Source organism: Hyaena hyaena, unplaced genomic scaffold (assembly GCF_003009895.1).
Source record: "Hyaena hyaena isolate Hyena2069 unplaced genomic scaffold, ASM300989v1 scaffold_812, whole genome shotgun sequence".
In the NCBI taxonomy this organism is placed as follows: Eukaryota; Metazoa; Chordata; class Mammalia; order Carnivora; family Hyaenidae; genus Hyaena; species Hyaena hyaena.
In genome coordinates, this window is record NW_024081443.1 from 807,456 (window position 1) to 835,134 (window position 27,679).

Here is a 27,679-nt window from a genome sequence, read left to right on the forward strand (position 1 = left end):
CTCCCTTCAGTGTTCCCTGCTAAAGGGAGCATTAAATGTGTTTACTGGTAGGCAGACACCCACGTCCCCAATAAAGACCGCTGTGACAGCTTTCAGTACAAAAAAAATCACCAAGCTGATGTCAAGACTACAGGCTGTGGCAGAACACTTGATAATCAAGAGTGTTATTTTGTTGTTACTTTGGAGTAAGGAAATGGAAACGCTCACTCAATTTAAAACCCCACTTATTCCTGACATTTTCTTTCTTAACTTGCCCTCTCTTTTAACAAACCTGTAATGGCCTAATGCATGCTAGGGGGCGCTGTATGACCACTGATTGTACAGGGTAAACCAGAGCGCCTGCCCTCAAGCAGCTTCCAGTCTTGAGGAGAAGGAGGTGTGGGAGGAAACGCACTGGAGCGCCACCTGCTTGGGTCTGCTGGTGACAGCAGAGTGATACGGGGACACAGAGGAGCATGGGTGGAGGCGAGCAGGAGAAGAGGAGGGGTCAGAGGAGGCTTCCTGATCTTCCCCGTGAAGGATTCTGTCTTCTCATTTATTCAAAGACAGTAATGGATGATTTTAAAACAAATAACAACAAAGGAGGTTTTAAATGTCCTTTTTTGGGGCACCTGGGTGGCCCAGTCAGTTAAGCTTCCGACTTCGGCTCAGGTCATGATCTCACAGTTTGTAGGTTCGAGCCCCGCATCGGGCTCTGTGCTGACAGCTCAGAGCCTGGAGCCTGCTTTGGATTCTGTGACTCCCTCTCTCTCTGACCCTCCCCTGTTCGCGTGCGTTCTCTCTCTCAAAAACAAACAAACATTTTAAAAAATTTAAATGTCCTTTCGTCTGTAGGTCAGAGGCCCATTTCCCAAACTAAGGTCTGTATTTATCACACAGCGAATCAAGGAGCTTTAATCAAACAGCGCCCCCTCACGCCTGCAGTTCTGCTCCTGGTGCGAGGGGCCACCTCTGAGCGGCCCTGTGAGCAGAGAGGCTAGTTCTGAAGGATCAATAGTGCCAGCGATTTGTCAGGATCAGGCTATCGCTCTTCAAATTGCTCTTTCAGATTAAAGCCCCTGATAGATGGTGGGCAGTTTGTGGCCTTTGAGTTCTCCTCAGGATTTAATTATGTTGTAATATCCTGCCATCAAGTATTTCCATTTCTATAGAGCGATTTCATCTCTCAATGGAGCGATCCGTTTCCAAGGTAAAATATTTCATTTTAATCTGGTTAGATGGTAGTTGTAGACTTAACATTTCCTAGAGATGGACCAAAATATTTATTTTTGATTCTGGAAATATTCATTTTATGTCTTGCACTGGCAAGATGGAGGAAGGCAATTTCCACAGTGCAGATGAGTCAGAGTCTCCTGTTTGGATTCTTCCATGTCCCTCCCCTCTTCACTGCTGCAGAGTCACTCAGCTCCAGGGCCAGTCCTGCTGTTTAATATGTGACAGGAGACCTCAGCTTCACTTCCTATGCGCCCCCTGCTTCCAGCATCCAGTGAGACAAGGAGGTGGAGGCTGAGCCTCACACACAGTCCTGCCTCTGTCCTTTGTTTTTCCCCTACTCAGAGTCATCACGTGTGTTCATTTTACCCCGTTTCGCCCAAATACAACATGTAGGGGGCATAGGCTGTACACAATACATCTCCTGAGCTTTATGTGACCTCTCTGATGACCTCTCACCTCGACTTCTCATCCCACATCCCTAGGAAGTGACCTAAAGGAGATATAAATGTGCAAGTAGCAGAACAAGCAAGTTACAAATATAGCATGCTCCCACCTAAAGAAAACTACATACATACAGAAAATGCACTGATATTCGTGTATGTGAACTGGTTTTCAAACGTGACTGTGACTTGGGGCAGTGTGTGTGTTCCAGGCACGTTGGGGAAGTAGACTCATACTTTAAAAAATTATTTTATATTGGGGCGCCTGGGTGGCTCAGTCAGCTCAGGTCATGATCTCACAGTCCATGAGTTCAAGCCCCGCATCAGGCTCACTTCAGATTCTGGGTCTCCCTCTCCCTCTATCTGTCTCTCTGTCTCCTCCCCATCTCTCTCTCTCTCTCTCTCTTCTCTTCTCTCTGTTTACCCCTCCCACATTCACACTCTGTCTCCCTCTCAAAAATGAACAACTGTTAAAAAAAAAAATTTTAATAATTTTATATTTAAATTTTCCTCTGACACTAATGGTGTATAAAAAAGATTTTTTAAGCCTCTTTTTTAATGAACAAACTCCAACACACTCTTCAGAAGGGACAGGGCCTCTCTGTTGGTATCCGTATTAGCTGAACGTTCTGTCTCTGGAACCAAGCTGCCCATATTCACCGGGGAAGGACACTTAACCTCTTCATGCCTGAAAAGTTTCCTCCTCTGTAAACTACAAACAGTCCTAGCAACTGTCACAAAATACCACAGTGAAAACAAAAAGAGTTAATACACATTCAGCAGCTCTAACCATTTTAGAAACATTTAGAATCAGCGATGATTTTGTACTGTTATTACCACATCCTCTGGTTGCCCTTCTCTGTGTGTGATATTACATTGTAGGTTATCTGAGTGAGCCAGTTTTACTCTGACATAGCTCCATAGTGATTAGTATCTTCAGCAGGGGCATACTATTTAGTGGCAGTGTTTAAAAAAAAAAAAACCAGCCACTGTATTCTTCATATTTAAATTAGAGCTATAGGTAGTCAAATACAGGTTCCTTCACGGAAGCTTAAATCCCCTATTCAGCTGTCCGTGGAAGTAAGTGAAATACTGATCCGTTGTTTCTTGGTGCTCTTTTCCAGGATTCTGAAGGAGTAGAAATTATGCTAGGAGTTTGTGCAAGTGGTCTGTTGATATATCGTGACCGACTGAGAATAAACAGATTTGCTTGGCCAAAGGTTCTAAAAATTTCATACAAACGGAACAACTTTTACATTAAGATCCGGCCGGGAGAGGTAAGTACCCCTGAATCTGCATGTACGTTGAGAAGAAGGGTACCTGATAGCATACAGAAATTTAAATTGCCTGCACCCAAGTTCCAAACATCACAGGACATGGTGAGTTATGTCTCCGTGCCTAAAAGAATTTGTCGTAAGCTTTTCCAATAAGCAGCAGTAAATATTCTCTTCTTTTTAATGGTTTGATTCTAATGTCGTCCCACTGCATAGATTGAAAAGTTTGAAAAGTTTTTATTTTTGAAGACTTTCGTGTAAAATCAGGATTTGTGAATAATGTTTTGTATATTTCCAACTGCAGTATAAAAGAAACTCTTAGGTGCTAAACCTTTTGTGAATAAAAAATAGATTTCTTCCTGTCTGTCTCTTCCTGTTTTATGTGTCCACGCCCTGTCTTTGTACTCCAAATCTGTTGGCACCCTAACATGAATAGCTTAGCGATAATGTGATCAAAGCACAAGAAAGATTACAGCCAGAGACACCAAAGGTAAATTACGTAAGTGTCTCATAGCCTAGTACATTTCTGCGTTTTTCTTTCAATCGGATAGACTGATGAGAAAATCAAAATTGTTAACTAATCATTGCTCCTTGGGCACAACCATCCTGAACTGCTTATATCCTCCAAAGTGGTTTACACATAATAAGTGGTAAATAGTTCCTATTATCTGTTTAATAGATGATGAATAAATATATCCAGTTTCTAATGGTCATGCATAATCTAATGGAGGCAGGCCGAGCGCTAAGATTGCGGCTCATCTGTGTCTCTGAACTTTTTCTGGTACAATACAGAATTATTGTCTTCAAAGTCAGCCTCTCCATTGGTGGAAAATGTAATTTAAAACTCAAGTGACATGTGATGTAATGTGATGCATGGTGACTATAGTTATAATACTGTGTAGTATATTTGAAAGTTGCTAAGAAAGTAGATCTTAGAAGTTCTCATCACAACAAAAAAGATCTGTAATGTAACTACATGGGGTGATGAATGTTAATTAAACTGACCGTGATCATCTCACAGTTGAATCATCATGTGATATGCCCGAAACTAATATAATGTTATATGTCAGCTGTACCTCACTTTAAAATCAGACTATACAGCAAGGAATCCTGTTTAATGTAAATATAAAGTCAAATTTGTCTGTGAAGACTGAAATAATCTGTAAGCTTTTCACATAAATACCTGAAATTCATTTTTTATAATTCCCCAAAATTGCATAGTAAACTTATAACCAATGTAGATTTGGTTCATCAACCTTTACTAAGTGAGCACCTGTTTATTGCCGGGCACCATGTTGGTCCCCATCCTTAAGGAACTTTCTGTTTAGCAAAGAAACAGTCTTGCATACTAAGAATTCTGTCATCGTGATACATATCGCGCATATGATAAAATTCTGCGTACATGGAATAAACATGCCGTGAGCGCCCGGTTGGGAACATTGGAGAAATGCGTCAGGAGACAGTAGTGAGCCATGGAGGGTTTTAAAGAGGACGTGATAGACTAGACGAATAATTTGGAATGAGACTCAGCAGCTTAGCAGTGATGTGGTAAGACCTAAACTAGGGCAGAGGCTGTGGGAATAGAATGGAAGGCGCAACTGTGAGAGGTTTCAGAAACAGAACCAGTAGGGCTTGGACACCGGGTGGAGGAAGGTGCTGAGGAGGAGTCCGTGATCCTCGGAGGCCTGCACGTGGCATGTGTGAAGTTGACGGATGTGATATTATTGATCAGAGGAGAAAACAGGGAGAATTTCAGGGGGAAAAAATGGTTAAATTCCTTGGAGACATTTTCAGGGGGTGATTCTTGCATAGTAAGAAATACAAGTTTGAAGGAGTCATCAATTGCATCTGTTCTGTTCAAGGCCTCAGGCAGGAAATAAGGTACCCATAGAACAAGGGAAGTTACAGAAGAAGAGACCCTCAAGCAGAAACCCTGGGTGACATCACTTTTTTTGAGAGAGAGGAGTAGGCAGAAGAGGAACATAGGGAGATGAAGAAAAGCAGCCAGAGTGGGAAAAGGGGCAAAAAGTCACAAGTGACAAGGAGACTAGACTAGATGCTGGGCACGTGCTTAACCAGCTGGGCCAAATGTTACTGAGAAGACCTGTGGGCTAAGAATTAAGAAAAGTGCATTGACTTGACAGAGCCCATTGTTCCACTGAAGAGTTCGAGAAAGTGGTGGGAGCACCTTCCAGGCTGCAGTGAAGTAAGGGGTGGAGTAGCCAAGGCTTCTCCTTCCTGACCTTCATCAAGGAGTGAGATGGGGTTGTGGTTCAGGCATAAGGCAGGCTTCACGAAAGTTGTCCCCCACTCCCACCTTTTTTTTTTCTCACAATCGTAAATAGGCTGAGAAGAAAGAAAAAGTGAGTGGTGGCACAAAGGCTCTGAAGAGGTTGAGAAATTGGTACAAAGCACAGAGAGATAGAGAAGCATTCAAAAAGCGCAGGGTCATCTCTGGTCTAAGGAAGACAGCAGTAAGAAAATCGTCCTGGCTTCTTGTAGCAGCAAGCAAGCGTATGGTACACATTAGATGCAGGATGAATAAACTGATGATTTAGTCACGATCCAGAATACTCTAGTGTGCTGACTGACTGGGGCTCTTGGCCAATAGCGACTTTCACAACTGCTCCTACACGTGAATGTCCCAAGTGAGTAAAAAATTGGGAGGGGCAATTGTGATTGGAGCAGCTTGTGATGTATTTCCCAGTCTCCCTGCCCCCAACACCACCTAGTCCTGCTCAACTAAGAAACAAGTCAAGCATAGTTGGGCACCTGGGTGGCTCGGTGGGTTAAGTGTCTAACTTCAGCTCAGGCCATGATCTCATGGTTTGTGAGTTCAAGCCCTGTGTCAGGCTCAGTGCTGATGGCTTGGAGCCTGGAGCCTGCTTCTGATTCTCTGTCTCTCTCCCTCTCTGTCCCTCCCCTGCTCATTCTCTCTCTTTCCCTCCCTCCCTCCCTCCCTCTCAAGAATAAATAAATATTAACCAAATTTTAAAAAGAAAAAAAAAAGCCAAGCACAGTTATATCTCCTAGGCCACGCTCAAGGCCCCTCTTCTTGGTTCTTTGGTACATAAATTACTTTTTTTCTGTTGACTGCATCAACAGTCTGGTTGTTTTGTGCTCTTTGGGAAAGCTTTTACTGTTTAAAATGATTGCCCTCTGGTGGCCTGATGCATACCGTCATCAGAAAATTAAAAAATATTGAACATTTGCAATAATAATAAAAAACATTCCTCAGGAAGTCAGATATTTCGCCTTGAGAAATCAAATAGCTGATAGATTCCTTTGAGTCTAAGAAAGATTCCTTTCATCTGAGCTATACATGCTGCAAGAAATGAAATTGTGTTCTCCCAACCTGTGATCTATATATGATAGCAAATAATGCATACTAGAATGCGTAAACAATCAGCAAATCCGATACCAGGTCATCAGCTACCTAGGAGATACGCACGTTTTCTGACCGCATCCGGGGAGAAAATGTCATCCTGAAAATGCTGCCGACTCTAAACATTTGGTATATTCCTGTACATTCTGGTCATGGTGTCCGAGAGACACCATGAAAATGAGACTTAAAAACGAGATCAGGACAAATTGGCCTCCGGAAGAAATCCAGATACTGTCCTTTTTGCATTCAGTTTCCATAACATCCCTACTCGTACATAAAACATTTACACACATAATGTGGTTATCTATGTCTGCAGCATGTTAAGGAGAATAAATGCAAGATTGTCTTTTAACGAGTCAATGTGTATAGCGTGAATTCTGCAGAGAGCACTTGATTTTGTGAGTAAAGGAAAACACTTGTGAGAGGGGGCATGATTTTGTAAATTATTTTCTTTTATGTTATTTATAATTGCACTCTTGCCTTTACTACTCAACATGTGGTTTGTGTGGTTTTTTTTTTTTTTCTTCATTTAGTTTGAACAATTTGAAAGCACAATCGGGTTTAAGCTACCAAACCATCGGGCTGCCAAGCGTTTATGGAAAGTATGTGTTGAGCATCACACATTTTTCAGGTAGGTAAGGATGATTTTGTTTCTTCCTCAGGAAGACTTAGACTGATTGGAATCACTTCTACTGAAAAAGTTGGTTGGGAAGAAGAATGTGGAAGTATATCCTTTCTGTTCCTTCAAGTTCACTGTCACCAGGTTTCTTGACAAGAAATCCTAAAAGAACTTCTGAGTGAAGGATTTTCCTTAATTTGTCTTATGCATCTACCCCCCTTTCTTTTTACCTTTAGCGCCCTTTCATTATTTTTATAAGATGTCCACGTCAAGGATTCACTCCATTCCTTACCATTTCAGTCATTTCTTAATACGCTGGGCTCCTTTGTTTACATACAGTACTCAGACTATCAGATTTGTTTCTACAAAATAACAATTTTATCACCTTTCTTCTTCACTAAGATCACCTATTTAATTGCTCTTTGGGTTTAGAGAACCATAAACTCTTCAGTCGCATGGGACATTAAAGTTCATGGAGTCCAAGCTGGCCCCCATTGTATTTATAGCCTCTCTACAGTTCCCTGCTTGACATGTACCTGTGAGAATTGATTTTTTTCCCTATAAAATCACATTCATTTGGGGTACGTGGGTGACTCAGTCAGTTAAGCATCCAACTTCGGCTCAGGTTATGATCTCACGGCTCACAGGTTCGAGCCCTGAGTCAGGTTCTGTGCTGACAGCTCAGAGCCTGGAGCCTGCTTTAGATTCTGTCTCCTTCTCTCTCTGCCCCTCTCCCACTTATGCTTTGTTTTTCTCTCTGTCTCTCTTTCTCTCTCTCTCTCTCTCTCTCCAAAATAAACATTAAAAAAATTTTTTAAACAACATTCATTTAACATCTTATATGTTAACCATACAAAACACTTTACCTTTGACTAAAAAAGTTAAGATGGCATTCTTAATATTTGACTCAATAGTCTCTCTGGTATTTTTTCTTTAATATCTTTAGACTGTTGTTACCAGAAGCACCTCCAAAGAAATTCCTTACCTTGGGCTCCAAGTTCCGTTACAGTGGTAGAACACAAGCCCAAACAAGAAGAGCCAGTGCATTGATAGATCGTCCTGCTCCTTACTTCGAACGCTCATCTAGCAAACGCTATACCATGTCTCGCAGCTTGGATGGAGGTAGGCATCACTTCCTAATCCTTACTACTAATAATAATTATGAGTGGCTACCCAGAAATAGCGTGAAACCATCACAAGCTTTCAATAACCGTAGATCCCCCACAGTGAAATCAAAAGCACTCCTTGGTCTGTGACCGAGTGGCAAGTTGTAACCCCCACCCTCCAAAAAAAAAAAAAAAAAGTGCCTATGTGATTCTAATGTCTGTTATTGGTATATTTACATAAAATTATTCCATAAAAGAATGGTGCTTAGGGAATGAAGAGCATAGCTTTCATCAGCCGGCACCCTGAATGTAGAGAAAGATGATCTCATTCTAAATACAGTTGTCACGTACTCTGTAAATAATTTGGGTCTCTTGTTGGCAGACCTTAAATGATTATCGGGTTTGTTTCAGTCCATTTATTTCAGAAGGAAGACCATAAGTTAAATTTATCTCCATTTCTACAGAATTTTCAGGGATGAAATGCGACTGTTACCAGTCAGTGCATGATAGCCGGTAGAAAGGATGGCATTTAAATGATAGATCCAAAGGCTCCAAGTTAAATCCTCCTGTTAATATTAATTACTGCACCAGATGGACTGGGAGAGCATTGCCATGTAAACGTTCTCCACCGTTAAGGCAAATTGTGGAAGTTACACAGGGAGAGAATCACGTAAATAACATTTCTAAGAAATGACATAGTAGTGAGTTTTTAGCAAGTTTTTGTCTTATGTGACAGTTTTGTGTTGCTGTCCGTGGTTATGCACAGATGGGCTTCCTTCAACATCACATGGCAGCTGGAATAATACTTTACTTAGAAAGTGATTCATGGGTGGCACAGTTGGTTAAGCCTCCGACTTGGACTCAGGTTGTGATCCCATGATTCACGCGTTCGAGCCCCACATCTGGCTCTGTGCTGACAGCTTGAGGCCAGAGCCTGCTTCTTTGTCTTCCTTTCTCTTTGCTCATCCCCGACTCATGCTGTCTCTCTCAAAAATAAATAAACATTAAAAAAAAAAATTAAAGAAAGTGACCCATGGCCAAGTTTCTGTTTCTAATTCTACCTGGACATTAGTTGTCTTATAGAAGATACAGTGTATATAAAAAGCATAAGTTTCTAGCACGTATGTACAATTTTAATAATAGGCAAAACCTGTGAAATTAAAATAGTAAAATAATGAAGTCACCGTTGTCTGGGATCACCTTCCTCCTCACATTTTTGCCACCGCTCACCATAGTCCTGGCTCTCTCTCCCCTTTCCCTGTAGCCCAGTGTGGCTGGTGGGGTGACCTACTTCCTGCATCCTCTGCTTTAGAAGATTGCCTTTTGCTATGGAATCCTTTATAAACAGTTTGTAGAGGAAGTCAAAATTGTGTCATTAGCATTATATTATGTATGTTAACTGGTGAAGAAGAAAAGCCCATCTGGGTAGCACCCAGCAAATGATTTAAATTCGCCAGGTCTCAGTTTTCATCATCATCCCTAATATGGGAGGAAGTCTCTTTGCAAAGAAAGAGTGAATGAGACACGTTTTAAAGCATTCTTGTTATAGGTGTAATAATAATTACATTCATAATTATTATTGTAGGCTTTTGTGAGCTGGCCTATGAACTTAATTAACCATTCTGTACTTTCTAATAGTTGCCTGTTTTTCAAATCTCTAACGTGGAGCTAAACTTCCGGAGTACAATGTTCATTAGGACCGTTTGGGGCTGAATTAAGATAACGAAATATTCACGTTAACACTGAAGTTTTTCTTACTGCTTTGTTCCATTTATTCTTCTTTTTGCTTTAGAGAATCTCCGTAAACTCTTTGTGTATTCCATAAGTCAGTGTTGAAGGAACTTTTGTAGACTCACCTCTTTTTTCCCTGGCTCTCATCCACTTTGTTCAGTGATGTGTACCCAAGGGAACACATTTGTTGTGAATGTTGTTTTCCTCATGACCTTTCATGTGATAATGACTGTTGACAAGACAGAAGACAATTGTGAACTAAATGTACTAATACCATACTGTCTCTTCCTCCCTGCCCAAAAGTGATGTTAGTATGTGTTGTCTCTCACTCTTTGGGGTCCTGCCAGTTCCAGTATGTTTTCTGCACTGCCGAGTGGGGTGCCTTGGCTGCATGATGGAACACAAATTGCTTTTTGCAAGTTTGCATCTTATGTAGAACAGCCTAACTGACCCATTGGAAAACTGCGTCTCACACGAGCTTTCTTTCATCAATATGAGGAAATATAAAATATCTTAGTGAAAGTATCTTAATGAAATGGTTTAGCTGTTATAAAAGCATTTTATAATATCTTTCTCCATTTACATTTTAGACTTCCTAAACTATGAAGCTGATTATGTTTTTCCCGTGATTGGCTCCTGTGTATTTGAAAAGCATCATTTATAAGTTTAAATAAGTTGTATATACCTACAGCCTAAACTAATGAGTACCAGATTTTAAAAACATAACTGAATTAAGCATCTTTCACTAAGACATTTTAGCGGGGATGAAAGGCTGTGTCTTCTACCTTTTGTGTTTGCATGTCTTACATCTGCATGGATTTCATTAGCAACATTTGTCTTGTCTTCCCAAAATACCAGAGATGAATGAGTGTATGCATATCACGGTAGTCTGTTTAAAGTGCAGTCAGAATTAAAACATTTCCACACTCCAGCTGAACAGAGTTGCCATCTAGATTGTAAAATCGCTCCAAATTTTATAATCCCACCAAGATCATTAATTTTCATGATCAACCATGGGACTTTGATATTGTAGGAGTGATGGACTCTTTAACCATTACTAATGACTGTAATTAAAGAACCCAATTCAGTGCTCCTTGCTGAATGGCACTTCCAAAGATTCGTTCAAAGTCAAGTGTATGAGAGCAGTTGTCTGCTGCAAATACTGCTGTTAGTTGCGGGACTTGCCCACTAGTGCCTGGTGCCGGTGCCCAGCCAGTTACTCTGTAGGGTAACAGGCTTGCAGCAGCCCAGCCTCTTAACCCCTCCATCGCATCCACGCTCACGCTTATCCTCACCAGAGAGCCTGAGAATTACTCTGGTGGCTTCAGGTGATGAGCGTTTAAATAATTTTAAGACACTGGTGTAGAAGACGCAGAAAGCTGAGTCTCTGATAGCATTTCGATGCGCGTCCCTGCAGTGCTCTGGAGTTTTCAGACAAACGTGGGTAGGGCTACTTTTTTCCATAATGGGATAATTGGTGGTGGTCTTCTGCCTTAACTATTTCAGACATTTTTTTCTTCAATTATATTTGCTTTTAGCGTCAGTGAATGAAAACCATGAAATATACATGAAGGATTCTGTGTCTGCTGCAGAGGTTGGTACTGGCCAGTACGCCACAACAAAGGGCATCTCTCAGACCAACTTGATCACCACTGTGACTCCGGAGAAAAAGGCCGAGGAGGAACGGGACGAGGAAGAAGAGAGACGGAAAAAGGCAGAGGAAGCCACGCCGGTGGCAGCAGTACGGCACGAGGGAAAGGTACATCTCCCAGACTCCCTCCGAGAGCTTGCTTAGACTTTTATAAACTACTTAATGATTCCGAGGCTAGAAACCAGGAATGTGCTCATCAGACTTAGGGTAACTCCTATTTCAGCATTAGTCACGTTCGTGTGGTCAATTTTTAAATTGCCATTTCCTCTGACGACTTTTTTCTTCTGAAAGATTTTTCCTTAACTTTTTGAAAATTTTTATTTGAGCTCTGTAAGACTTTCAACAGCCATCCTGTCTGTATACCTTAAAGATATATTTAGTGCCATATGACACTTCTCTTTGGGCTCACATTTCAGAACTATCACTAAAATTATTTTCTTTGTTTCTGGCCCCATTCTCCTACCCAAGGACTGTATATTTTTCTAGCTGTCCAGTAACCACATTGCCATTCATATGAGCGCAAGTTACTGAGTGACCATAGCCTGTGTATTTATACACTGTTACCCCTCTTAACCTTGTGACCATAATCTAATCATCAAAGTAGCAAGCAGACATGTTTTAAAAAGAGATATTAAAGCAGAACTTTGTAAGGGAAGAGGGAAGGTGAATTTGGCAGCAATTTCTCCAAGGTGTTTTATTCATTATATTTTTTAAACTTCATTTCATCCAGTATTTCTTACGGCATATTTATTTTTTGGTAATCTGGAATTATAAAGCAACTTTTTGGAAAAATAAGTCAGGAAACCTGTAGACAATCTGCTTCTGGTTCAGGATCATATAAGTAGCAGAGCAGCTCTCTAAAAGTAAATAAATAAATAAATAAAAACCCATATTGGGATTTTTGTGGGTAATGATCATAGCAAAACAGAGCGGCTCCTGGAATGTACAGAGTAAAATAGCAGAATAAAAATGTTGTGTGGCTCACAGGTTAGGCTAAAACTTGCCTAGATGAGACTCACAAGTGTTCTTTTGAACTTGGGCTCTTCAAACATAGATTTATGTGGCTGGGACTCACGTGGGTCTCTAAAGAAAAATGCTCCTTTGGACAAGAGTTACATAGGGATGAGTAGATCCCCAACATATGGTAGTTATGTCAGACTTTTCCACGTGAAACCCTATCCATCATTTTCTTCAAGGTAAGATCATTTATTTACCCAACACAAAAATAAAAACATGATAGGAGATGACAGCAAGGATATTGGATCGCTTTTGCTGTTAAAGCATGCTTTGTTCTGAATTTTGTTTCTACACTCTTACCCTCCAATTAAGTCAAGGCAGCTTTTGAATAGGACGTGAGAAAAAGGTAGTATGCGTGAAAAGCAGACGATTTCCACGATTTCCTGAAATCACCCCCGCCAGCTGACAATTCTCATGGATGTGTAACTGTGATTAAGTGGCACGTTAAAGGAAATTACTTTTAATTTGCTCCCAAAATAGACCCAGGCTCTGTCTCTTTATTTAATTTGAAAAGACCACAGATTTGTTTATATAAAATATAGCACTAAACTATCATCCCCTTGCCATTTATGCCATGGGAAAATAAAAGGACAAAAAATTGTGACTCTCCTAGTCTGAATCTCTGAGAAGCCAGCACTTTGACCCAAATGCCTTCAGAAAGGCAGTGGCCCTGACCTAGTGCTTAGGTAGGCAGATGGCCATCTTTCTTCTCTACAGGGCAGAGCTGTCCTTGAAAAACCACTTGAATAAGCAGCATGGAAAACTAAACCTTCATTTTATTCTTCTCCATCTTCAACAAGTAACAAAGAGGGTACTCATTTTTTAACCAAAATGAAAGTAGTACTGAAAAGAGTTCTAAAAAGGCTGGTCCCCTAGGTTGCTTTGAGAGGAGGAATGTTTCCCAGGCTAATGATCGCCCCAGGTGACCAGGCAAGCCGTCCACCACCAGGGGAACCATAGTCTGCAGGCAGAAGTCAGCGTGGACGTTTTATATATTATTCTCGCTTGAATGAGACTTGTGCAAGGTCATGTTTATTTAAAACACAATGCTTCACATCAGATGTGAGTTTTGAGAAAAGACTTGTCTAGTGCCTAAAAGGAGACACTTCTAAATTCTAATATATCCATGGTACAGTTTTATTTGCACATGTTGTTACCCTCTGTCTTTATAGTTACCAAGTGAGGATTGGGAGTTAGAAAGCAAGCTGGGTAATTTCCACGCTCTCAAGTCTCTAGGCAAAACACAGGTGTATGTGCACACACACGTACACACACAGAGTGTCACAGCGAGCAGTGGGAGTCTAGCTTCAGGCTCTGTGTGACCTTGAATTGAACTTCTGAGCTGTGCTAGGTCCTGTGGGGAGTTTGCTTGCTTCCCTCACCCTCCCCCCTCCTTGCCCCTGCACAGCAGCCCTCCACCACCTACAGAGAGGAAGCCTGCTGTGGTTCTAGAGGCCACAGGGGCCAGAGAGAATGGAAAGGGGGCCTCTCTTTCCCTGCAGAAGCATGAATTCCCTGGGGACACTTTTATGGGGCTGCCTGCCTTTATCATTCATTCTGTTAAGGACTCCAACCAGGGGAGTTACATATAGAGATTACAAGCTAAGAAAAACTAGAAGGCTGGGAGATTGTACCTTTCTGTCATTTACGGACCACAAATAGTCCAAAGGTAAAGGCTGATGTGTTTCACAAGAAAACACATGGTGTTTTGCTAGTTAGCCTGTTGAAACCTTCATTTGAGTTTTAAGTTCTGTTTGCATCATGGAGAAGGGAGCCCCAATAGAAGTTTTCAAAGGAACCTCAATTCTGTGTGGAGCAGAAGTTCCTAAATTGCTAATTGTCAAACTCCCTGAGTGGCACTGCTGATCAGATGGGAGTGGGGCCAGAAACTTCTTGATTGGAAACCCACCCGTTTGGGATGGGATTGACTAAGCAAGGAAAGGTGATGCTCAAGATTTTTTTCTTTAAATAATCAAAACTTGGATTCATTTTTATTTTTCAAATCAACCAAACTTTAGTAACAGATCTGTTAGCTGGAGATCAGGAGACGTTATTGAAAGTCTTGATTTAAGTAGTTATCCGAGAGTTAACATTTGCTCTCAAAACCCTGAAACTTCCTAGAGGTGTTGAGTCTAAACAAACATTGTGGATGGTGTGAAACATGTAGACTCTGAGATTGCCCACCAATATCTTCGGTTCTGACTTTTTTTTTTTAAAGAGCCCAGCCTGTAATCGACGGTCTGATGGGGAAACGGTAGCCATTCGTGGCATCGTTGGCATGTAGCTTGAATACTTTAAATACATGAACAACCCTAGTGCTAAAATTCTTGTTTTACAATTTTATATTGATACCCATAAGAAAAGTAACTAATTGCAGTTTTCTTTTTGTCCTTTTGCACCTCTGTTTGCTGCTTTCTGTCTCTCTCTGTCTCTTTCACATCAGTCACCTGGGCTTGGCACTGACTCATGCCCCCCTTCCCCCTCATCAGCCCATCGTCCCCCCGCATCCCCCCCAGAGCTCCGAAGGAGGTGTAAGGAGAATGACCACCAGACCCCGGGGGTCGAGCCGGCCACAGGCGCCGTGCGCGGAGAGCCTGCCCCGGACTCTGACCGCAAAGGGAAGCCGTCCTTAGGGGACCAGGATGTGGCTTTTAGCTACAGACAGCAAACCGGCAAAGGGACCACTCTGTTTTCCTTCTCCTTACAGCTCCCGGAGTCGTTCCCTTCTCTTCTAGACGACGATGGGTACCTCTCTTTCCCCAACCTGTCGGAAACCAGCCTCCTTCCCCAGAGCCTGCAGCATTACCTCCCGATCCGCTCACCCTCCCTCGTGCCCTGTTTCCTCTTCATCTTTTTCTTTCTGCTCTCCGCCTCCTTCTCAGTGCCATATGCCCTCACTCTCTCCTTCCCTCTGGCTATGTGCCTCTGCTACCTGGAGCCCAAGGCGGCCTCCTTGAGTGCCTCACTAGACAATGACCCGAGTGACAGTTCAGAGGAAGAGGTGTGTACCTCGGCACAGAACACACTTCCCTGTCGTGGTCGGGGCTTCGGTCCGAAACAGTGTTAGGCGCCTACCGCACTAGCGGCCCTCCTTTCAGAGCCTCATTTATTGTCTGTGCCGACATGTGAGAGGTTTCTGTGTGTCGGGGAGTACCACCCGGCCCCAGGGTTAGGCACAACACCATGTGGATGGAGCAGCCTGCGCCCAGCCCGGAATCGCTCCGCTACCCACTGAATTCTCCGGATGCTGAAGGACTCAGAAGTCAGTTTCAAACAACCCCTGAGCGCTGTTAAAAAATCCGGGTTAGGTTAACGGTTCTGGTTGCTTACCGTTTCGTAAAGTAAATGACCTAGAGGATGGAGAAATAAGTTTGACCCAGGTTTATGGAGCGTTAGCTGCACGCATCCTGGCATAATGATACTCAAGGCGAGTGGCAGTGACCATCGCAGGAGGGGTGTCATCCTCATCGGGGTGTGGGGTAGCTCCCCTAAACTGGAAATGCCTCTCCTCCCTGCAGATTCTGACATGTCCCCACGATGCTTTTCTTTTGTCATTGCCAGACTGTCGCTGTGACTCACGCAGGTGATCCAGGCAGATCCCAAGGGCGTGTGGGGTCAGAGAAAAATGCTTGAGTAGTTGAGAAGGCCCTCGTGACCTCAGTCAGCGATAGGGCCGCAGGGAGGACCCGAAGGGATTGCAGTTTTCACACCTAGGAAGCAACTCCTTTAAGATGTCCACACACTGTAAAAACAGGCAGAGACTTCGTCGCCCTGACCACACCAGTGCAGAGACGGGGTGGCCACGATTCTTTCAATACTGGCGTGGGCCGAAAGATCGACACCCACAGGGGGACAGTCTGGGGAGGTCAGGGAGGCTGGAGAGGCACCTGTGGCTCTCAGCCAAGCATGTGCTCCGTGGCGGAAAGGATGGGGCCTTCCGCCTCTGTCTTAGCAAACCTGCTGCCTGTCCATCTCCTGCCCTTTACCCCAGCCAGCGGGTGAGTTGACACAGCAGCCAGTAGCTTTGCCTCATAACTGCTCTCCTGTCACATGATGCCACAGCTGTGTGAACAGCCCCGCAGTCCCTTCAGACAGAGCGCAGGGGAGAAGAACAGAAGCCTCCAACTCGGGGCCCGGCTGTCACCCACCCGCCTGCCCACACCTTCCCCAGGCCCCTCCAGCTCTTCCGTTCTCACAGAGCAAGGCTTTTTGTGGCAGGAGACAAGCCCAGCACTCCCAGCATTTAAAAAAAAAAGTCACAAAGTCAAAGCAACACTAAAAAAAAAAAAAAGGAAAATCTATTCAGTTTTCAGCTCAGCTAGAAATCATAATTTGAGGGGCACCTGTGAGCGTATAGAATGGCAAGGTGTGTGTCTATATTTAGTGATATTACAACCATTTCTTAGCAGAAGGGGAAAAAAATGGAAATGGTCTCATAGATGCTTTAAATAAAAGTTGGCCCTTTTCACCCTTTATCAAGGTTCTTAGATCATATTGCTTAGCTCCAAATATATATTTAATACAGAACTAAATTTTCTTCTGTGGAAAATATTTTAAGAGAATGAATCCTAGCCTTTACCATCACTCTTTTTCATAGAGGCAATATTATCAAATAATGTAGGACTAGAACATACAACATTAAGAACACATGATTATCTCTAAAGACCGTAGTATGCGCTGGATTCCAACCTGGAAGTATATTTTGCCTTTAGCAAAGGAGTTAGTCGTCAAGCTAACATAAACCAAAAAAGATTGCCATTGTATGCTTTTCTGAAATCTAAATAACCGAACTTTTCTGTAGAAAACCACACAGATCTTGTGCCTAATCCAGGGTGTACATCTTGTTGTAATCAGTGCATGAAAATTAATGTTAAATTTGGGCATGTCTGCATTACATCAGCAAAACAAATCACAGCGGTTACCCGGCGCAAGCCAGGGACCACGTGACCGGAGCCTTCCAGCAGATAACTGTCCCTGTCCTTGCAAACCTCTGCGACTGCGAGCCAGCTCTAGCTGCCACGGTCTCCTCAGCCCTCCTTTCCAGCCTGGGTCAACCACGACAGCTCTCCTGACACAAGACTTCGCATGTGGCCATCTGTTCAGTGTCTTCTCTTAACCCCAAGTGTTAAGAGCTGTGCGCTCTGGGTCAGGCTGAGCCAGAGGACTCCTATGTAGGTCATTCCATTTAAGAAAAAAAAAAAAAAGCCATTTGTTTACATGGCCTGTTTTAGTCTCCAGGCCTCAAGCACTTTGGCAGCTAAACGGGGTGATTTCGTGTAGCATACGGTTCAGCTGTGTCATGTTCGTTTTGCAAAATTACTAATGGCTTTTCAAATATTCTACCATCACTGCTTCAGGTTTTCACATCTTGCAGTGGCTTAATTAGTTCCCTCCTTTCTCAAGAGCGAACCCCAGTGGAGAAAAGGCATAATCATTTCAACTATAAAGCTTGTTGGCCGATCATTTTTTCTCTTTTGTACCTTCAGGAATGGTCACATGAGAAAGGGAACAGAATGTTACATCATCAGTCAAGAAACATGAGCTGTATTTAGCCCACCGTACCATAGATTGTAATTATGTGTTAATTTGTGAGGGATTTTTTCAAAATATGAAGAAGATTCAAATTTGGAGGAAAAATGAATTGATCAGCCGATTTTTCACATTTTAAGTTATGTAAACGGAGAATTATCTGATAGTTTGTGACGTGTTGTACCTTCTGTAGTTTTATTCAGTCATATAATGAGCAGTTGCTATAAAAACTGCTTTATTCAGCCTTTTATTAACTATTTACTGATTGTGCACTACATTTATTGAATAACTGGCTACGGAGTCAGTAAGAATCTAAGGGACTTTAGATATGGCCTAAACTATTTTTTTTTTTTTTGTATAGCTAGAAAAAGCAGTAGTGATAATTATATAAGGTTATAATGTGATACTAGCATATAATAATATCAACATATTACAGTTACCGTAGGCACTTTCAGGTCTGTATGTGTCAGACATTATATTGGATATTATATATCCAATTATATGTCCATTATCCAATATCCATTATATTGGATGTTAAATATCCATTACCTGATACAGATAGGGCTGTTACTTTCTCCATTTTACTGAAAGGAAATTGGGACTAAAATATGAAACATGTCCAGTGTGTCACAAATTTAAATAGCAAGGATTTGAGCTCATGTCAGTTTGACATCAGATTCCCCACTCTTAACCATGACTGTAGTCTAAAAGCCAAGATGCCTCAGTGAATTTTAAAGCCATAAGGGAAAGTATGTAGGAGGAGAGAGAAATACTTCCAAGCCCTTTGGAAGTGTTTCACAAAACTAGTCAGCACAGGACACACAGGTCATTCTTTGTCCTTGAAAGCCCAAGGCTTCTTGGAGTTAGTCCGAACACTTGAACAATAACCCATCTCTCTCCCCCTAAGTCAAGTCAGCCTTTCCCTAGGCTGGCAGTCAGTGACGCCATGCTAGTACCATAGCAATGATCACCATTCAGAGAAAACTAATGGTCACCCCTCCCCCACCAGGTGTTGCCAAGACAGGTCATGAAAACGTGCCCGCACACATTCTTTACCAAACCCCTGGGAGCTGTGTTCTACTGAAGCATGGTAGCTGGCTACTTCGGGCGCACGTACCAAACATGAATTTTTAACGTGTTTTCTTGTAGGAATATATCAAATGAAAATTCGGGACAGTGCCAAGAAGTCAGCCTAGGCAGAGTTAGGAGGATGTGAACATCACACTGTCCCTGTCATCCTTCTTGACATTCCTTATTGTCAGGATTGAAAGATGATTTGAAGAGGCAGGTTCCCAAGCTTACCGCCCCCAGTTTTGATTTTTGTTTTCAAAATATTAATCGTTCATCCTTGCTCAAGGGAATCTTATTAATGATTAGCTGACATTTGCAGAGGGAAAGCCAGTTAATATTGTATTCTGGCATGTAAACGTCCCATTTTCAACGGTGATGGTGCTCCTAGACTCCAGAGAAACTAGTTTGTTTTAAATCATAAACCTCTATGAAACAGCTTAAAAACCAATCCTAAAAATGCCATTATGATTCTCCCTTAAAAACTTAGGCTCTGTTGGGGCGCCTGGGTGGCTCAGTCGGTTAAGCATCCGACTTTGGCTCAGGTCATGATCTCACGGTTCGTGGGTTCGACCCCCACATCGGGCTCTGTGCTGACAGCCAGCTCAGAGCCTGGAGCCTGCTTCAGATTCTGTGTCTCCCTCTCTCTCTGACCCTCCCCTGCTTATGCTATCTCTCTCTCTCTCAGAAATAAATAAAAAAAACATTAAAAAAAAATAAAACAAAAAAAACTTAGGCCCTGTCAAATGCTGTGCTTTGTTTTATATGTTTACGAGTAGACGTCTCTCTTTCTCGCCCTTTATTTTTTTTATTATAAGTTGCATCATTTGAATGGTTGTTTTGGAAAGAGATGTTTACATACGTACTTTGAGATACTTCTTTATATTGGAGGGTGGGGCAACATAAACACCACGTTTAGTCTATAAAAAAAATCTAGCTAACCCTGCTCCTCGAAAATTGAGTTCTGTTTTCACATATAAAACATATGCCTGTGAGTCACTGGCATGTGCCTTTTATAATTAATAAGTAATGCAGACAGCCTGATGGTCATAAATGGGTGCGAATTATTAACAGGATATAAATGAGGGGCTGAAAGTCCAGCGACTGTTACAGTAGCTTTTTATTTAAATTTACATTATACCTTACCTTTCAAATGTGACCCGTTACAAGAATAGAAAAACAGATATAAACGTCAATTTTATATGCATTAAACATTCTTAAGAGACCTTTCTCGGGGGCTTAATTAAAAGGGGGGGGAAGAACGACAATTTGGTTTTCCCGAGACACGAAACCAGACAAGTCAGCTCGGCTGATGCAGTTCCTGCGGTTCCCGCAGGCTGTGCGCCTCTGGTCTTCCTCTGAGTGGCTCTGCTGAGAAAGCCTAGCTCTGGCCTTTCTTGTGCTTTTGCTTGAATCTGCATTCTTGTGGGAAGGTAGTAGCATACTGATCACATAGAAAGAGAGTGAACTGTTTGACCCGTGCCATGCCTTATTTGACCAAATGGGTTTGTTTTCTATTCCTGCCTTCCTCCCGGACCCTGGTCACTTCTGTGATCAATAGACTGACAGCGAGCGCACGGACACCGCGGCTGACGGGGAAACCACCGCCACTGAGGTTGGTATCCTGCTGCAGGTGTCGGAAGGAGTTGCCTAACACAAGTGCCTTGTGAGGGTGGCTCTGCGGTCGGGGACTCTGCATATTAGCTTTTCACGTGGAGCCAAGTTCTAACTTAGAAAGTAGGAAAATTAAATATATTCTACTGCCTAGACCAGTGGGTCTCAAACTCTCAGTCCTCTGCAGGGCCCCATCTTCATGTTTCTCGGTCAAGAAGAAGGTCTGCGGTAGGAGTCGAGAATTTGCATTTCAGACAAATTCCCAGGGATGTTGACTCTGCCCATTTTAGGATCACATTTTGAGAACCCTTGGATAAACCAACAATACTTTAAAAAAAAAAAATGTATTCCCCTGTCCCAAATGAGAGGCTGTTGATGTGTGGTAGCCATGATGGGGGAGGAGGAGGGTTCACAATTAATGAGTTTATTTACTAGATACAGACATATTTTGAAATCCCTTAAATCCCAAATCGGCACATAATAATTATTAAAAGAATCATACTTCTCTTAACTTATTTTTGTAGACTGGATGGATACAACCTAGGTCCCTTAAAAGAAAAGGATTCTCTAAGAAAAAAAAAAGAGCAAGTTACTATTAGTACTTTTTTTTTAATGATTACATCGAAAGTGATAGGAAAGATACTGTGCTATCATTTATCCATTATAAATTCTTTAGGATACATTAAATGTGTGTGCTTAATGTTGCTTTTTAAATCTTCTCTACCAGTAATGAAAATTTCTATAAAAGCCATATCTATAGTAATAGAAGCCAAAACATTCCTTTCCTAAAGTGCTAGCAGAATTTTTTTTTTTTACTTTGTGATCATGTTTAAGTTTTTTTTCTTTTGTTTTTTCTTTTTTTTTTTTTTTTACATCATCCAGGTAGGATAGTCTTTTCTAAAGTTCGATATTAAGGAACTAAAAATGTAAATAGCATCTGTATAATACTTAATTGAAAATATCTTTAGGAAAACTTTTTAAAAAGGAGTCTTGTTAAACTCCTTTGTTTCATCCTTAGAAAATGCCAGAGTTAAATTCAAAGTTTGGAAATCATAATTTTTAAGTTAAAAAAATAGCACTGGCATTGAAAAACATCACCACCACCACCACCACCACCACCACCACCACATTGTAGGGGCACCTGGCTGGTATAGCATGCAACTCTTGATCTTGAGGTCATGAGTTCAAGCCCTGCTTGGGCACAGAGCCTACTTAAAAAAATTTTTTTTAAGTAATACTGTAAAACAACTATCCAGGTTCTTTTAAGCGACCACATATAAATTTATTATGAGTTAATGATTTTCTGTGCCAAATATAACAAAATTATATCTTGATTTTGTTAAGAATTATTAGTTACACGTAGCTACATGTTAACACACTCAGTAAACTTCATTATAATCTTAATATGTGCCCTAAATGAAAAAAAAATACTTTATAGCAGTTTTAAAGGTTGTTCTATAACATTTGAAGCATGCAAAACCCTTACCTGCCACAGGGGTAATTGTAAAGCTTAAAGCTAAAGATCTGTGAACGCACGACACAGTTAAGAATTAGTGTGTTGCCAGCACTGTGTTAGAGTTACCTGGGCACTCTCACCCTTTTTAAACACTTTCCCTCCTTCCTCTCAGGAGCCAGGACCACAGTAGTGCAGGGTGAGGCCTGCCGGGCAGGCGGTCTTGCCCCATTAAGGAGATGAGGAGGCGGAGGCCACAATAGACTAATTTGACGCCTGCTCAGGCGTCTCTGTGTTCTCACCTATAATTACCCTGTGGCTAGCTCCTGTAGCACAGAGCCCAGGCCCTGGGTCAGGTGCACCCCTGTTCTCCCCCCACCCCCACCCCGGGAGAGACACAGGCTTCCTCCTGCCTGCCCGTGTGCAGTGCCGTGGCCTGGTTACCTAGTTACTGGCACTTAAATACCAGTCCGAGGATTAAACAGGTTCTTGAGATTAGAAAAATGAGGATAATGAAGTGGCTTTTAGATAAATGTATTTTTCAAAAACATTTGAAAGAAATGATGGTAATGTTGATGGTAGGTGATTCTTTTTTTAACTTCTTGACTTACACTATATCAGTTTTCTCCCTTGCCAAATTTATTTTTAAGTATATATGGGTTTAAGAAACTCAAGGTTCCAAGAAATTCTTTTTTGTTTTGTTTATTATTATTATTTTTTATTTAAATATATATTTTTTAATTTTTTTAGGGTTCCAACAAATTCTTAAGTGTGGGGACCTCTATATTAAAGTCTTTGAGCTTCTGTTCTCTGGCCTACAAGTTGGGGAAAATAATAGCTACCCTACGAGATGATAAAGATTCATACATCCCAAGGGCGCACTCATTATTGGGTGATCAAAACCATTCTTGTGAATTTGTTTCAGTGGGGCTCCCCTTACTTCCTGAGCCATTTCCTAGTGTTCATTAAGGACAACTGGCCAGGCCCTGGCTGTCACCTCCCACTTAGGAGTGTGCGCTGATCCCACTTAAAAGTCTCCAGGTTAAAGTGTCAAAGACCCACCAGGCAAGGAATCTTTTACTCCTGTCTCCTATTATATGTGAGAATGTGGCCACTTGCATAAAAGAAATGACATCCGGATACAAGAGCAAACTAGCGTCCCCTTTTAGCAAGTTGATATAGACCATAGTTCCGCGATCCTAGAGTCAATTACATGGTAAGACTTTATTTCCCACTCTTTCTTGACGCTGGCAGTCGGACCAGGAGGAAGATGCAGAGCTCAAGGCACAGGTAGAAAATTAAAAAGAAACCAAAAGCAAAAACCAGTGCGTGATAAGTCATTGTCTGTCTACGGTGTTCAGTCTTCCAGCATGCTCCGTAGCCGGTGACCGTGTTGTCGGTGCAGTGTGGAGGACGGCATTGATTCCCGTGACTACCGCGTCCCTTACCTTTCCCTTTCTTCTCCACTTTTTTCAGAATAGTCTGATTAAGCGAATAAAGGGTGAAAATGTGTATGTCAAACATAGTAATCTTATGTTAGAGGTTGGTATTGGTATATACCAGTGCATGCTTTTGCGTGTTGACATTTCCTTTAGTGGCATACCCGTGGGCTCATACAGTGATGCATGAACCGTGTGCTCTCACCTGTGAATAAGTGGGGCTACCTTCTCAGCCTTCTCTGATTCCTTCCTCTCTCCTAGATATAGATCCCTTCTTCTGTGTGTATTCATTTTAATTTTTTCTGGTTACGTGTGAATTACACTCTACAGTTTGCCTCTAAAAACGCTTTTGGTTTTTATGCTTGCGTGAACTAGAGCTTTTTTTTTCCTTCTCTTTTCCGTAGCAATATCACATTTTCACCAAAGTGCTTGTGGTAGTGTCATGAGCCCTGATCAGAATTCTTTTATTTTGACTACTAATGAGATTGGCATTACTTTAAAAACAAAAAGCACACAGATAGGAAGGCAAATGTAAAACGTTGACCGTTGGATTCTTTATGTTCTGAATATAGGAGCTAGATAAAACTCAAGATGACCTGATGAAACATCAAACCAATATTAGTGAGCTGAAAAGAACCTTTTTAGAAACCTCCACAGACACTGCCATCACAAACGAATGGGAAAAGAGGCTCTCTACCTCCCCAGTGCGACTAGCCGCCAGGCAGGAGGACGCACCCATGATCGAACCGCTCGTACCCGAAGAGGTCGGTATTCAGGCTCTGCATCGCCATTGTTTTCTGTTCACCAGCCTTGCCTCTCTGCAGGGTCTGCGCCTGGGGAACGGAGTGGGCAGGCTTCTGAGTAGACAGCCTTACCCCCTGTCTGTGTATACCCTGAACCAACATAGTCAGGGCTGCAAAGTGAAAGCATGCGGTGGCTGAGGAGTGAGTAGTAGAGCCACAGGGTGCATGGAGGGAACAGGGAGGCTCCCGGGAACCACAGTGCATGCCGATGGGTTCATTCTAACTGTAAACCTAGATTTCACAGCTGGGAAACTTTGAGATACTGTCTTAATGAACTTTTTTTTTTTTTTTCTGAAAATGCTTTTTCTGCTGCCTCTTAAGAAATGATCTGAAACCTCATGAATGTTTCTCATCAGTTGCAAAATGAGGTGTATGGATTTGTCTAATGTTTGACTGACACTCATCTGAAGCTGACCACATTTCAGCACCTCTTTAACTCTGAAGACGCTACATCGGGCTTTTTCCCTGATGCAATCAGGGTTTGATTGGATTTTGATTTTTGACCCATTTTTAAAAATATGCCTCATTGGTTATTTTAACAGATTTATAATCCATTTTTATTTTATAATGGACTGCGTAGAGCCCACAATGCCTTTTTAAGTAAGAGTCTTCCGTGTTGGAAAGCTCTCTGAAATGTACCACCAGACTGTGAGGATCCACTGACACTACTTCTAGGCCTCCACCTTGGGACCCACACATGGCAGTGAGGCCACTGTCAGCTGTTAGACATCATCTTGCCTTCCCTGTCTTCCAAAAGAAAGTAGTTTTGTAGAACTCTCTTTGTAGCATTACGTTGCTTACCTTCTTTCTTCTCAAGGCTCCTTTACTGTAAGACATTTGTCCAGAAAGCTGAGACAGAACAGAAGAAAATTAAAACTTAGGACTTTGTGGCAGAAAAACCCTCCAAATAATAGTCTATATGCAATGCTTAGCTCCTTGCAGTGGAAAGAAGAATATAATTATACTCGTTTTGATCATTTTCTAAACTTCCCTTGAAAGCTGTTGATCAAAAGTGACCCCAATCACTATGTTCACAACAGCTCCAATCCCAGCTAAAAAGTGACAAGGTCTCTATCCATTTGAATTACATTGAAAAGGGCCCTGTATGCAGAATAAATGAAAAGTACTGGGACCAGAGTATTTCTGTACCATGACACATCAGTTTCAGTCAGATTACTTGAGTACTCTATGGTGAGCTAGTCGTGGTGATTATATTCTAAGAATGTATTGGATGTTTACTATAAAATGAGGATTTTAGTGCCAGTGGGTTCAACTTTCAAATATGGAGTTAACAGCAGAGAAGTAGCAAGGATACCCCAAAGCAGCTCCTCATTAACTTGGGAAAATAGCCAAGCCCATATGCAGGGCCCAGCACACACAGGAAGGAGAGATGTATGGTACGTGAAGGGCTCCAGGTGTGTCTTCTGTCCACACATCCCTCCCGAGACAGCCTTTTCTGATGCACCTTGGCTTAGTCCCTGCTAAGGTATATTCCCTCCCCGTCACTTGAATCCTCAACGTCTCCAAACCACAACCAAAATGCAATACCCGTTAGCACTTATGCAGCATCAGTACATCTTCTTTTTTCGTGTAGGTGGTAGTTCTATAGGTATGTAAGCTTCGCACAGCCAATCTTCCTTATTCCCAGATTCCATATTTGGACATTGGCCTACTTGCTAAAATTCACTGGAACCCTGAAATCAGTGTTAATGGCACTTTCACAGTGCTCTGCAGGCCCCCACAGGGTGGTGAAACCTTGGAGTCGCTCACTGTGCACGTTCCCAGCTTGGGTTGAACAAGGCCGTGTTCTGCCTTCTTGTTTCCGTTTTCATACTCTAAACAAATGCGCTTTTTATGACCTATTTAGTGCTGCCTTTTTGAGGGTGATTTTGCTGTTTAATATGACCCCCAAAGGTAGTACTGAACTGCTAGCTAGTGTTCCGAAGCACAAGTAGGCTGTGGTGTGTCTTTTGGAAAAATGCATGTGTTAAGAGAAGTTTCCTTCAGGAACATGTTATAGTGCTGTTGACGGTGAGTTCAACGTTAATGGATCAATAATATGTATTTAAATAAGGAGTCTTGAAACAAAAACACGTGTAAGACAAGGTTATGTACTGAGCAGTTGAAACACATGTAAGACAAGGTTATGTATTGAGCAGTTAACAGTATCATGACCAGAAGCTCACAGAAGCCTTAACCATGTATTTCCCATAAAGCCAGTGGTTCAGTATTCTCTAACACTCTTCATGGTGATTTCACTGAACATAATTATGATGAATAACTAGAATTGACACTACTTGTGCATTTGCTTTCCAGTCCAGCTCTATTCTTGCTACTCAGGTCTTGAATGGGCCTCGATTTGGGCCAAAACAAAAAACAAAAACAAGAGAAACCCCATTCACCATGATCATCTATTTACACATAGGGAGAGTTATCTTCATTCTCTGAATCTGACTTCTGTGACCCAGGCCTTGGGGGTAACTCTTAAGTGCATATTAAAATTACCTACAGGAAAAATTTTAAAATACTGATGCCTGGGATCTATTAAATCAGAGTCTGGGGGCCCCTGGCTGGCTCAGTTGGTGGAGTACACGACTCTTGGATCTCGAGGTCATGAGTTCAAGCCCTGCTTGAGGCATGGAGCCTACTTTATAAAATAAAGGGGGCAGGGATCAGAGTCTGATTTAGTTAGTCTGAGCTGCAACCCCACGTACTGCTATTATTTACAACCTCTCCACGTAATTCTAATGCACAGCCGTTTGAACAGCCCTGGCCCAGGGAGAAATGAGTGTTATGGCTCTACAGAAATCCCTAATCCCCTGAAAGTGAGTAACACTTCTGTACATTGTGCACAGCAGTAAAAGCCTTATTTCCCAGTTATGATATAACGATGAATGTTTAAGTAATGAAACAAAAGGTTTGGGGTACACAGCTGACTCTATTCTGACCCGTATTAAAAGTAAACACTGATTCTTTTTTTTACTGGCGTCTCATCCCTTGTCTTTAGCCAAACTGAATTGGGGTTGACCATACATATAGGATTTTATTTTAAGATCTGTCCCCTTATGTTAACCTTATCTCTCAGCGGACGTACACCATCCCGAATACAGACAGTGTTGATACACTCAATTAAAGACAAAGATATTTTGAAATTCGTTGATGTCAGATACCAGGAGATGCTGAAAACCACTGTTTTCCTGCTATTATTGGGTTTTTTCAGGCTTTCATCTTAGGAATAATCTTTAGTTCGGTGATTATAATTAGAGGCCTAGCAGTGGTATTCTGAAAAGTACCTATAATTTTGACCTTTCCTTCCTGTTTCTTATTTCTCTATG

General features: G+C 42.0%; 1 protein-coding gene across 13 annotated transcripts in view; it reads left to right on the forward strand.

Moving 5' to 3' along the window:
• EPB41L3 (erythrocyte membrane protein band 4.1 like 3) overlaps window positions 1–27,679 on the forward strand; it is a 146,979-nt gene that overhangs the window by 108,589 nt on the left and 10,711 nt on the right. For 3 of the 13 annotated variants that reach the window (XM_039219342.1, XM_039219343.1, XM_039219348.1), the window contains 7 exons: window positions 2,780–2,932; window positions 6,848–6,945; window positions 7,880–8,055; window positions 11,309–11,529; window positions 20,597–20,650; window positions 23,357–23,392; window positions 24,114–24,305. In XM_039219342.1, the coding sequence (XP_039075273.1) occupies window positions 2,780–2,932; window positions 6,848–6,945; window positions 7,880–8,055; window positions 11,309–11,529; window positions 20,597–20,650; window positions 23,357–23,392; window positions 24,114–24,305 (930 nt within the window). The remainder of the gene's footprint in view (window positions 1–2,779; window positions 2,933–6,847; window positions 6,946–7,879; window positions 8,056–11,308; window positions 11,530–20,596; window positions 20,651–23,356; window positions 23,393–24,113; window positions 24,306–27,679) is intronic. The other 10 variants (XM_039219341.1, XM_039219344.1, XM_039219349.1 and 7 more) reach the window with 5 other exon arrangements.